Here is a 13,030-nt window from a genome sequence, read left to right as displayed (position 1 = left end):
TTGTCCCATATTACTTGGATTAATTCCAACAAAGTAAATGCTCACTGGGTAAACCTAATTTATCAATCACGGTCATGTCATGCCTGACAGATTCTGATGTCGAAGTCAGAAGTTAATTTCATATTCTGCTTGCTGAATGCTTTGGCCTTTAAAAAAATGTATTAAAAATAAAAGTCAAGTAGTAATGTTGTGGAGAAAAAAAAAAAAAGAAAAAAAAAAACAAGGCCAGTATAGACTGTCACTCACCAATCTCAATGACAAACCCGGAGAGCATAAATTCACATGGGAAGCTTTTGAAAACAGACACTTGCATGGCTGGGCAGTACATATATAGATAGATTTTTTTTCAATGTGTGTGTATACAAGATGCTATAACTGAATATTGTGGGAAGCCCTATGAAAGTCTTTCAAAGCCACCAAATGTGCAGCAGAATCAGAGGAGCAGGAGGGGCTGGTATACAGGCTGGAGTGGAGAGACGGGAAAGGCTGGCTTCTGTCATGTTGCTTTGCACCACAATACTAGAAGCAGCTCTGATGGAGGTAATTTCATCTTAGCAGGGAGGCAGTAGAAGCCATGGACTTCAACCATGATCCGCTCTGGGTGTTAGACCACGATGCAGGCTTTGCTTCCCTCCACTGCAAAAAAAAAAGCCCTCCTTTCACTTCCACAAGCAACCAGCAGAATGACCCAGGCTACACCACAGATACACAGGGATGCATAGTTAGAGCAACCGTTTCAAACAGCACACTGAATAGCTATCAGCAAACATTTGGAAAAACTCTGGAACAATAATGAATAGTTGAGTGGAGGATTAAAAAAAAAACTTCACTCTGGTGTTCAAGCTCTAGGCTTATGTGATGTGTAAAAGTTTTATATGATGATAAATCGCATTATTACTCATGCAAGTTTTCAGATGTGCACCATGTTGACACAAAGCCCTGCAGTTCAGTCTACACTGTGGGGACAGATTTATTCGATAGGTCTATGAGCAAATTGGCACATGGGAGGGCCACGTTGGATTAAATAAATTCTAAATAGTCATCTGAAGGCTTTGGGTGAAAAGAGAGGATTGCAAAGATGCCCCAACCACTAAAGGGGACGCAGCAGCAGATGTCGCTCCTTCTATTCAGAGGTTATTGATCCATCTTTCTGCACGCTCATTACATGTGATAAAGGGCTGTGACAAGTTAGTGTAAATTATTTCAGTAATTACAGTCAGTTTAACCCCACAACAAGACACAAACACCAGCCCAAGCAGATAAAGAGAGCAGAGAGGTACAAAGAACAAGCAAATAGTTAATTTCTCCTGCTAACATCACCAAACCCCCCCCCCCCTGACATGGGAGCAACAAACCAGGCTCCCCGTGTCATGGTGGCCATGGCAGATCAGTAGCATCTCCTAATGGAGGTGGTTTCATTAGCGAAGCACATGAATCAAACACTTGCACAAGTGTGTAATCATCCGTCTCTGGATGGAAAGAGGTCATTAGGACTTTATGAGCGATTGGAGCCGATGAATAAATGATCAGTAAACAGCATACCCTGTACGGCTCTGACAGCAGGTGGCTCTGCACGACGCCCCTTCTCAACTCATTGTGAGTTGATTTGGATTTGTAGGAAAGATACTGCTATTGTGAGCTGAGGTTGATGTAAAATTGGTTGGCGTAAAGGGCCACAACAGAAAGCAGTTACTACACCATGCAGACAGATTAAACTGGGAAAAGAGGGCGGGGGCTGAATTATTCTGGAAACTAAGGATGGGTAAAATCTAGCTTTGAGCCCATTGCTTTTACAACTCAAATTGAGGCTTTAGGACCACCAGGGCTTCCCAAACACAACAACAAAAAGGTGGGAATTTGTGTTCTTAGCAACAAAGTCCACAGAAAATACTTTAAATGTGCCAAAGAAAGCGACAGTTGTTTATAAAGTGCCACAGCAGAGGTGGTCTGTGCGGATGAAACCCTGGAGAGTGGTCTGTAAGAGAAGAGAGGGTTGCTAAATGTTTACACATTTCAGCAAGTTATTTGCATTGTCCTCTGAGAGATAATCAGCACACAATCCCTCCCAGCAGGATTACAAAGATAAGATAGGGCCTAAATGGATTTTACACTCCTCCAACAGGCACTTGGTTGCAAAAGCCAGACTTCTGGGGCATTTTTTAAAGTTCTCACAACCTCTAAGAGCTACAAATGAGGAAGTGGTTTAAAAAAAAAATGGCAGCAATGTGGATGAACTTCTACAGGTTATTCCAAAGACCAAAAAAAAAAAAAACTAGACCATCTGTTTTATCTGCTCCCAAACCAAATGAGACATAAAGTAACTCTTTCAGTTGGGGCTGAAACTGTGCTGGCTTTGATAAAGATAAGTTTAGGCCACAGTCAAGACCTCAGGCAAATGTGTTTTGAATAAACAGATATTTCCAGAGAAGGGGACCCCACAATTAGTAATTTGAGACTCTCTGCATGTGGGTCCCAGTCCAATTCTCTGGAATCAATCAAAGCTCCCAAAGGAACTCTCTGGTCCCCTTAATCTCCTGGTTTTATTACTTTCCAGACAGTCAGCCTGTTTCACCCTACCCCCATCTCTCTCTTTAGTACTGATCTCCAGCAAAGCCAAGGAGGGGCCTTTTTTCTCTCTCACTCTATATCTCCCCTTCCACCACTGCAGAGCGCTTCTCAGGCAGGAGAGGGTCTTTCATCGGGCTCCACACACAAGAGACCCCAACTGTTAGCAGAGGCCCGTCACTCCAGGAACCATCTTCTTTAAACATTTGTACTATTAAATTTGAAAAAAAAAAAATAAAAAAATTCAACAAGCTTTCAAAAGCTGTATGGAACGCTTTTCTATCTTTTTTTAAAAACACACACACACACTAAACTATTTTGCATATGAGAAAACCTGGCCCATATTGCACAGGAGTGAGTGATATTTGCAATTGAAAAAACCACATGCTGGTGGGTTTGACAGCAACCAACAGTTAGAATGATAAAGATAAGGCTATGTCGCGATGGGGTATGTGATGAGGGCAGAGGATGTGCACTTCCAACCACTGTAAGAAAGACATTTTCTCTCATGGCTTTCTAATTAGTCTCAGACATCCATGCCTTGGAGTGCTTTTAACAGACAGTGGCGAGTTACGTTGAAACCTACAGACTCAAATCAATAACTAATATCAAGAATTCACCTCCAATAGTGGAATCTCTCAGCGCTGAGAAGCAGCTGGAATAAGACACATAGTGTGGTGAACACTGCAGTGCGGGGCCCTCACTTCAAAACAATTAACAACAGCAAATGAATTAGGTTCTGTTTATCCATCAGCTAAACATGTATTGACTCTCAGGTAATGAGATGTCTGCTGGACTGATGATGCCAGCTTATTACCTGACTGTCAACACTAATGAGTCTATGCATAGTGGATTTTTTTTTCCCCCTCAGATTCAAGTGACTTCCATCTTTTTGCATTTCCCTGGACCACAGAGCTACAGCCAAAAAAAAAAACAAAACAAGAAACACACATACGGATGGATGAGCTCGATGCAGCAAACAAATGTGTTTGAAACGCAGCTGCAGGTTAGTCAAACAGCTACACCTCATGTCTCTGAATCACCGGGAAGGCAAACGCAGCCTCGGTGCAGACAAAAGGGGGCATAATGCTTTACAGCACGATCCAGGGGCTGCCCTGTCAGTCAATACAATACACGATTCAAAAATAAATAAATACACAAAAGGCTACTTTTAAAGTTATCCAAACGATGGGGCAGTAGCTGACCGACAGCCGGCACATTTGGCTGCCTGGCCCGTATCTGATTTTCGCAGGCAACAGCTTGCATTCCGTCTCGTTTCTCTTAAACTCGTGATCGGGGCAGGCTAAGTTTTTCCGGCCGAGGCGTGAATAAACACACACACACACAGAGAGAGACAAACAGACAGACAGAGAGAGAGAGACAGACACACACTGCACATTTACCTTTGTCGACATGCTTGGCCGCCGCGGTGTCCGCGTACAAAAAGGTGAGACAGAGGAGAGAGAGGAGCAACAGAGCTCCCCGCTCGGCCATCACCACTTTTCAAATATCAATCTGCAGGCTTCAGGAACCCCGGAAGCTTTCACAATTATTAAAAAGAAAGAAAGAAAGAAAGACGGAAAAAAGAAAAAAAAAAAAAAGAATTCCTTAAAATCCTTAAAATCCCCGGCCACCTCCTGCAAAATGCACAAGGGCACAAAAAAAGTTCAAAGTCCTAAAATGTGCAGAACCATCCGGAGCCAGGTAGTTTGGAGAGCGGCCGGATGGAGCATGGAGATGGAGGAGGAAAGCCGCAGGTCACAGACGGACTCTTTTCTCAACTTGGTCGAAGGCAGAAGGTCGGAGGAAAAAAAAAACACTGAAATCAATCCATGGCCGCGGAGGCGCAGCACAGGGACCAAAAAAAAGGTGCGGGAGACTGAGATTAAAAAAAAAAAAAAAAACGTGTGGACTTTGCTACTCCGAAATGCATCAAGTGCGTAAAAGACTAAAAAAAAGAGCTTAGTAAAGGAAGAAAGGGAAAAGAGAGATCCGGACAGAAGGAGAGATCTCCGCCGCGGCCAGCTCACTGCTCACGGACGGGACGTAAGAGAGCAGCGTGTTTAGGGGCTGGATCTCCGCAGGCTCCCCGGAAAACAGGGCGTGGAGTCGGGCGGAGGGTCGGATCCCGGCTGCCCGTGAGCGCAGGCAGGAGCTAAAATACGGTGGAGGATTTCAGTCCAAAGACAAACACACACACCTCACTTCGACACACACTTTATACACTTCAGAACAACCCGATATCCAGATTTAGCCACAAAAGATCTGTGTCTCGTAAATAAAATTCTCAGTTAGGACTGTAACATAACATGAAACTATCAGTTAGTGATCTTATGACACTAAACATGATCGTGTAAAGAAGAACTCACAACACCGGTGACTTCACTTCTTCCTCTTCCCATACATTAAAGTTCCGAAGCCCTATCTGATACATTTCCCTCACTGAAACAGTAGCTTTCCCTGGCTGTTAACTAAACAGTATTCATGATTTAAACAACTCAAATGTGTTCTTTCTATTAAAATATTACTTGTTAGGAAATCAACCACATCAGGGTGATCTAAGGTGTAGTCTGAACTAACAGTTCTTTCAATAACAGTGTGATAATATGAACAATACCGGCAGTCTGAAGTAACATTTCTTTTCAACCCATGCCAGTACTCTCTCTTTCTTTTCTTTTTTTTTATTTATTTATTTTTTTTTTTAACTTGCACACGCAGTCCTTGAGGTACTCCAGAGGTCTCCTCGCTCTAGGTGGGTATCAGTTCTCAGTCACTGAGCTCTGCTGCTGTTGATCTGGGTTGTGTCCTTCCTCTGTGACCTGTGTTCTCACTGCATCTGTTGCGTGGTTGCCCTCTGGCAATGACTCAGGTAAGTTGGTTGCATTATCTGGAGCCACAGGAGTTGGAGAGGGATGAAGCCTGTTTCTCCTCAAACCTCCTGGTGCCTCAACCAGGTAAGACCTTGGTGTGCCTGCCACAGACACCACTGTCCCCCGCTGGTCAGTGTCTCTGAGCCGCACATGTTCACCTGGCTGGATGAGGGGCATGTGATGTGTTCTGTATTGTAGGCATGTTCAGTTTTTCTCAGTTGCCCTGAGTTGGTTTGAGTTGTGACGGGATGACTGGAACAAGAGTTCTGATTCTTTTCTCCATAAGAAGTTCTGTGTGGACGCTCACTCCGCCTCCTTGTTGCGCTGCATGAAGTGGCGGCTGGACGTCACATGATGAAAACACCCGTCCTGTGCGAATTTCTGGAAGCTTTGGCATCCAAATTGGGGTCCGTTGCCTGAACGTACTACCTCTAGGATTCCATGGCAAAAGAAGATGGACTTGAATTGATTGGGAACTCTGCAGATATCATTGACTCTCTAAAGTTTACTCTTTCACAAGTTTACCTCACACTTTTTCACAGCATTTTGCAATTCCCTACCGAGGCCTGGCCACCACACTGATTGTTTAGCCCCTTCCCTGCATTTTGTTGTCTCTTCATGCAGCTTGTTCAGGGTGCCTGCCCAGAGTGATGCTGGGATGACTATCCTCACCCACACCATTCTGCACTGGGAACTCTCCTGAGAATGGCAGGCAGGCCTGAATTTCACGACTGATGGAGAACTTATCTGGCCATCCTTACACACAGTACCTCTTCAGCTGGCAAACTATTTTTGGATCTCTCTGAGATGTTTCTCGGTTGCAAAAAGACCCATGATAGAGTCGACATATAGGTTCATGTCCACCTGCTTTACTCCATCTGCTATGCTAACAGGAACCCTGGAGAACAAATATGCTGTTGTAATGTTCTTGCCTGCTACGTGTGACATTGTGAAGGACAATCTCATCAGTCTCATTCTGAGGAGCTGTATGCGCGGTGGCAGGTCATCAAGGCTCTGGAGAAGGACAGCCCCCCTGCCCATATGATGAGGCATCTGCAGAGACCTTGGGTTCTGCGCTTGGGTCATACAGGGCACAGTCCTGAGGGTGTGGTCAGTTCTTCTTTAACCATGTCAAAGGCCTTTTGCTGAGCAGATACCAGGCTCACAGGCCCACTTTTCCGAGTGGACGGGTCTTCTCAGCGAGAAGAGGTTTGCCTAGATGATTTATCCTCCCCAGCAGCCCCCGTACTTCTCTTGTGTTTCTAGACTCTTTCATGGGTTTGACTGCCTCCACTTTGTCAGGGTCACCACTCATCCCCATTGCCTCAATGACCTGTCCCAGAAACTCGAGTTTGTTCTTGGAAAACTCACATTTGTCATTGAGCGGTACCCCAGCCTCCTGAAGCTGTATCACTGCAGGGCAGAGCCTCCCATCGTGCTGCTATTGTGTTGCTCCCCAGATGAGCCCATTGTCCAGCTGAGCCACAGTGCCTACCAGGCCCTCTGGGATCTGTGTCATGCATTTCTGGAAGTGCTCTGGCACAACTGGTTATAGCAGTACCGCCCCAATGGTGTTATGAAGGTGGTAAGTAGTGTAGACTCTTTGGAAAGTGGGATTTCCAAGAATCCTGAATTTACATCCAGCTTCGAGAACACTTGGGCTCCAGCCCACTGTCTCAGTATGTGTTTCACTGAGGGGAGTGGGTGCCTCTATCTCATAACGGACTTGTTCAGTTCTGTGCAGATTCTCACTCTCCCTGTCTGTTTGGGGACCACCACCATTGGCGCAACCAGTGGAACAACCAACTGAATGCACCATTCAGTTGGTTGTTCCACTTTTGAAATGCCCCCCTGTTGCTCTATGCATCTCAGTCCTTCCTTTATTTTTGGTAAAAAGGGGCAGGGAGACTCGCCTGGGAGTGGACATGGAGGAAGGTTTAGTTCCTGGTTTCAGCACGATGTTGCACTCTTTCTGCATCCTCCCCAGACCACTGAAGAGCATCGGGAATTCTTTTTTTACAGCCTCCTTTGAGTCTAGCGCTTGACAGATGGCGTCCAGCCTGGCCACCAACTGCAGCGCTGTGGCAGCCGACCTGGCCAGCAGTGTCACAGCCAGTCCCTCTACCACATAAGCATCCTGTCTTGTGTGCTTTTCGCCTTTCTTAAGCATGCCTGTGAATTTCCCTTTCACATTAAGCGGTCATCCTCCTGGCCCCTTTAAAGACTTTGTTGATCTTCCTAGACTGCACAGTTGATCCTGACAGCACAAAGTCCCTGGCACTGGCATCACGTCTGCACCTGTGTCTATTTTCCACACAATGTTGCACTGGTCCATTTTTACTTCTGTCATCCATGGGCCCTCATCTGCATCCACAGTCATAGTTCCCAGATATGCATTCTCCTCATCCCCCACATAGTCCTCGTTATAGTCCTCCACATCATTTGTCAGTGTGGCTGCATGTGCACCCTCTGCCATTTTAGCTGTGCACACCCTGGCATGATGTCCCTGTTTCTTACAGCATGCGTTACGCCGTGCTTCCCTGGCTGGATGTAGCTGCATGCTGTGACCTCTCATGTCACCACACCATTTACACTGTGTCTGCCTGGAGGTCACGTTCTGGGCTGTTTTCTTACCCGCCTGAGATGGCTGTGCCTTGTCCTGTCCGTTCCTCCCTCTGCTCCATTGTTGGCCTTGCATGCTGTCTAGCTGTGAAGCTTCTCTTTAGCATGTCATGTCTGTCATACTCTTGTGACAGCTTTTTCCAGGGTTAGATCTGAGTCCATCTGTAGCTGTTCTTGCAGCTTTGAGTCTCTCAGTCCAACCACCAGCCTGTTTCTCACCATTTCATCGTGCAGTGCTCCATATCCACAATGTTCAGCCAAACAGTGCAGTGATAAAACAGTCTGCTGACTCACCCTGCTCCTGCTGGCGCTGGTTAAACTTAGCCCTCTCAAAGATGATATTTCTTCGTACTACGAAGTGAGCATCCAACCTGTGTTTGACTGTGGTGTAGTCGCTCGCTTGTTCTGCCGTCAAATGCAGAGAGCTCAGGATATCCTCTGCTTCTTCTCCCATCGTGTAGATGAATGTATGTACTTGATTTCCATCTGCTTATGTCTCCTGAGGCAATCCCAAATCTTTTGAACCTTTTGACCCATTTTGCCCTGTCTTCAGCTTTGAATGAGAACTTCTCTGGTGGGTGAACTTGAAACTGACTAATTTTTATGCTCCCCGTCAGCTAGGTAGTTCAACAGCCAACTGTAGCATAGCTAGCTTCCAATTAGGCTGTCGGGCTATTTCTTTTCTCTATATGCTGCACTGGTAAATATATTTAAACTAAGTTGGAAATTCATCCCACTTCTGACACCATTTTCAGTTAGTGTGTCTTGTGACACTAAACACGAATTTATAAAGAACAATTCACAACACTGGTGTCTTATCTGGTCGGGTCTGACCTTTACAGAACACCTCTGGGGACCCTTCCCACACATTAAGGTTCATAGCCTTCATCAAAAGTTTGTGTCAAATAGAAACTGGCTATGTTTTTTCAACTCATTTCTTTTCTGACTCATCACTTGGCCCTCACATAAAGAAGAAAATTAAAAGCAAATGTGAGGTACTTTCTCCTCATTACTCTTTATGAAACTCCTACTACATCTCGGAGGGCAAAGCTCACTATCTACTGCCTTAAGTTGCCAGTTATTTTACAAATTATATCAGATTTGTTTTATTATAAATTCAGTAGCAGTATGAACAAATACAGATTAGTCACATTAGATAGTCATATATTAGTCATTTACTTTGTATGTCCATTGTCAGAAGTCAGTCAGGCTCTATTTTATTCATGTAAGAACATTTCACAGCTGAAAGTGTGGTTTCACACTTGTGAAGTGAGGTTTTTATGTTTTTACTTTTCCTTATTTTAATATTTGATCTGATTTTATAATAGCAAGGTCAGGTCTCTGGGTTGGACAGTGTGAAGGTGTCACAAATTTCAGATTTTGAGTTGTAGTCCTGCTGTTAATTAGCTCAAAACCTAAATGGGCTAAATGAAAATAGTAAGATTCCACTTTGGCATCAGTGCGTGCTGACTGATAATAATGTAATGATGTGATATAATGGTTTATGAGAAGGGGGACATCTTTCTGTAACTAACTTTTACTCTTAATACTAAAAGCACGTTGTCATTGATATTCATATAGACGATAATATTTAAGACCTGTGGGATATTATTACTTTTACACACATATAGTAGCTTATGTGAAAGCTTCCTTCACTGATAAATACATTTTATATGCAGTTTATGGCTCTCAAGTCTGCTCACAAAATCCTACTTTTTAAATCTGCTAATCTCAAAAGCCCCTAGTGTAACAAGCATTGCCATATATTCAAAAGCATAAGTGTTACTCGTAACCATAATGTAAAAAAAAAAAGTTAACTTTACCTGTAATTCCTGACGTTGCTTCATGCTGTACGTCTCATGTCATAAATCTTAGTCATAAAAGTTGATGTCAGACTACGTTTAGAAAATAAAAATGCTGATAAAGTAAATTTAGCCGGGTTTACCCTCCATTGCACTCGAGTGGTCATGTTCCTCAAGGGACCATTGACTTGGATTTGGTGGAAAAGCAGTAAAACATGAGTTTAATTCATACCACAAGAGTCCTGTAAATTCACTATTTGGGATTCCTGTAACAGCAAATCTATCTAACCTGAGTTCATTTTTTACATCTTACAGGCTAAAATCCTGTGATTAAACGGCTGGCATGCATTCGAACTAGAGCAAGTTCGGGGACTTTTCCATGCCCCTTGCAGCGATCTGCATAACTAGTTTATGCATAGCCCAGATAACAGGGAAAAATCTTTTCCAGTTTAGAATAATATTCACAGAAATCCAAACAAACACAGAGTCCAACATCTGTAACTTGATTCCAGTGGATGATCTCAGATGGTGGCTGGAAATCAGAAGATAGGATTAAGTTCCTTAAATTTCAGATCAAGTTGCTGAAACTAATCCCCGGCCTGGTGTGTATTGTCAGAGGACAGGGGACAGGGAGATTTGTGTTTAAGACAGGGAATTGGAAGAGCATTTCAAAAGCAGACTGTTGCACCATTTCTCCTCTTTGAGGAAGGCTCTGTATCTGCTGGTGTATTCTTTAGGTTGCATTAGGAATAATTATGAACAAAATGAAGCGGGGGGTGACCTGTTCGGTAACCTCCCACCACTGCTGCACCGCCCAATAGAACAAAGCTTCTCACTCAGACTCACGGAACAGCGCCTCCCACTGGCTTGAGTAATCCATGACATATTAATCATGACCATTTTCCCCTATGGGCATGATGGAGCCTCTTTTTGTTTCATACCTCTGTAGCACCCCAAACCTGCTTCTCATTTTAACTGTCAAACATAACGTTTTCACTTTCGATTAATGGTGCTTTCTTTATGCATCGCTGATTGCATGGTGTGCCTCCAAGGCTCACCTCTTGGGCTGAGAATGTGTTCCTTTACCCTTTGCCATATTTTTTTTCCAGCTCTTGTCATTCAGATACAAACAGAATCAGTAATATTCTTTAAGGAAACAAAATCATCCCACCGAACTGTGAGAATCAGAGCTTTTTAGTTTCTGTCAAGAACCACATGTCTGAAAAATTTCTTCCAATCAGGTCATGCAAACTTGGTGTGCGGTTATTTGCCTTGAACACATGACATTCAGCAAGACCACAGAAGGGAAGGTATGAATGATTCAGTGTGTTGTGAATACGGCAATATTTACAGGTGGGCAACAAATGGCAGACATGCAAAATATGAGTGAATGAATGAATAAATGCACCAATGAATAAAAGAGCAAATGAGAAAGTGAGTCATATTTTGGATTCACATGATGCTTTACTTCTAGTGGCCACCTCGCATTAGTGTTCAGCGTGCAACACGCGTGGGTGAGAAAGGCGTCAATCTTTTCAGAAAGAATACAAACGATTTTGTTATTTAGAAAAATGATGCACACATTTTTCTTTAAATAATAACTTCATGATTTATCAAGTAAATTCTATGGGCCTGGCCCATGATCAAGACCTCTAAAAAACTGTAGGGCATCCAGTAAAGTTATTACCAATTCAGTTCCAGTTTGGGACATCTGCTGCAGACATACACCATTTTTTCCTGTTTGCCTCTCCAATACCACCTCTCTTGATTTATTTTCTTCTTTTTGTGATCTTGTCTTCTCAATTTGACATTTTTAAGATGAGCTAATTCACTTTGATACATATTCCACTCGGGGACCGCAGTCAGTAGGAGTCATGTTGCCAAGATAGTAAGACAAGAGAAGAGACAAGTTGCTCAGACAAGTTGAATGTAAGACTTACAAATGATTTCGTCAGATTCACATATGAAGTGCTCAGTGGAAAGTCCTGTTTTCCAAAATCGATAGTGTAAAAAAAAAAAAAGAGAGAAACCCCACTGACTTTACTTTGAAAATACTGGTGCAGGAATGGTTTCAAGCACGCTCTTATATTATCCATAACCAAAAGTGTGATGTACTTTTGTGTCAGCAAATCAGGCTTTTAAATGAACTTGCACGCACAAAAAAAGGAACGCAAGTGATATCTTATTACTTGACTTCAAATCCCAACAATTTTCTGCTGTAGAAGAAGAGAGGAGGAGGGGTACTTTCAACCCTAACCCTTTACATGTTGAATACACAATAGATTGATAACACATTTAATGACAACATACAGTTCAGTCAGACAAATTACCATGAGTATAGCTCGAAGCTAGGTCTGGTTGATCATTATAATGTAATGGCTGACATTTGTTCCTTTACAAGAAATGTCCCCCACTCTGCTTATATGAAACCAAAACATTTATTCCAACCATATATTCCAACCAGTCTTCATCCTAGGGCAAATTATGTTATACACATGGACACAGCTGGGCTCAAACTCACTTCTAATTCTTTAACAGTGTGTACCCCCCCCCAACTCAATCCCCAACAGCCTGTTGCTTTGCTTTCCGGGAACATATTTCTTACAGATTAAAGAACAAGGTCATACCAAATCTCAAATCTCCGACATTAAAGAGATATTCACATCATGAATCAAGTAATGGCAACCATGCAGTTGAGGAAATGGCCATTAGATTACTGCACTGAAAGGATGGTGGATTAACTTGCACTTGAAGCAGCTGTCAAGCATAATGTTTCAAACATTTCTAAATATTTTGAACTCTGTTAAACGCCATGCCATATGTACGGCATAACATATTCAGGCAACAGTGAATTCCACAGATGTGTGTGTTTTCAGAGTTTGCTGAGAAAAAGCTGAAGTCCATACAGAATAAAGTGAAATCCATGACATATTATTCAACTCTGAAAAGTTCTCCGTCGTTAATCTTATCCTCTTCCAATATTTTCACTAAAATCAGCTATTCAGCTGTAATGATTTGTGTGGATTACCAATACGGGCATCGAGTTGAATGTGATCACATCTTGATCCTGATCTTATTTAGAACAGGATTAAGGGGCACGAGGCTCAGTTCATTGGTGAGCCGGATGAACAGTCTTTAGTGCAGCATTTGGTTCATCCTTCGGATTATTTA

The 13,030-nt window shown here is 43.1% G+C and overlaps 1 protein-coding gene across 4 annotated transcripts in view; it reads right to left on the bottom strand.

Moving 5' to 3' along the window:
• The window catches only part of neo1a (neogenin 1a), a 146,812-nt gene extending 142,223 nt beyond the window's left edge, over positions 1-4,589 (bottom strand). For all 4 annotated transcript variants that reach the window (XM_029497560.1, XM_029497561.1, XM_029497563.1 and 1 more), the window contains exon 1: positions 3,969-4,589. In XM_029497560.1, coding sequence (XP_029353420.1) covers positions 3,969-4,059 — 91 coding nt within the window. In that variant the 5' untranslated portion in view covers positions 4,060-4,589. The remainder of the gene's footprint in view (positions 1-3,968) is intronic.
• Between the last annotated feature and the right edge of the window lie 8,441 nt (positions 4,590-13,030).

The sequence above is a fragment of the Echeneis naucrates genome, chromosome 3, assembly GCF_900963305.1.
Source record: "Echeneis naucrates chromosome 3, fEcheNa1.1, whole genome shotgun sequence".
Classification (NCBI taxonomy): Eukaryota; Metazoa; Chordata; class Actinopteri; order Carangiformes; family Echeneidae; genus Echeneis; species Echeneis naucrates.
This window is presented reverse-complemented; position numbering and strand designations above follow the sequence as displayed.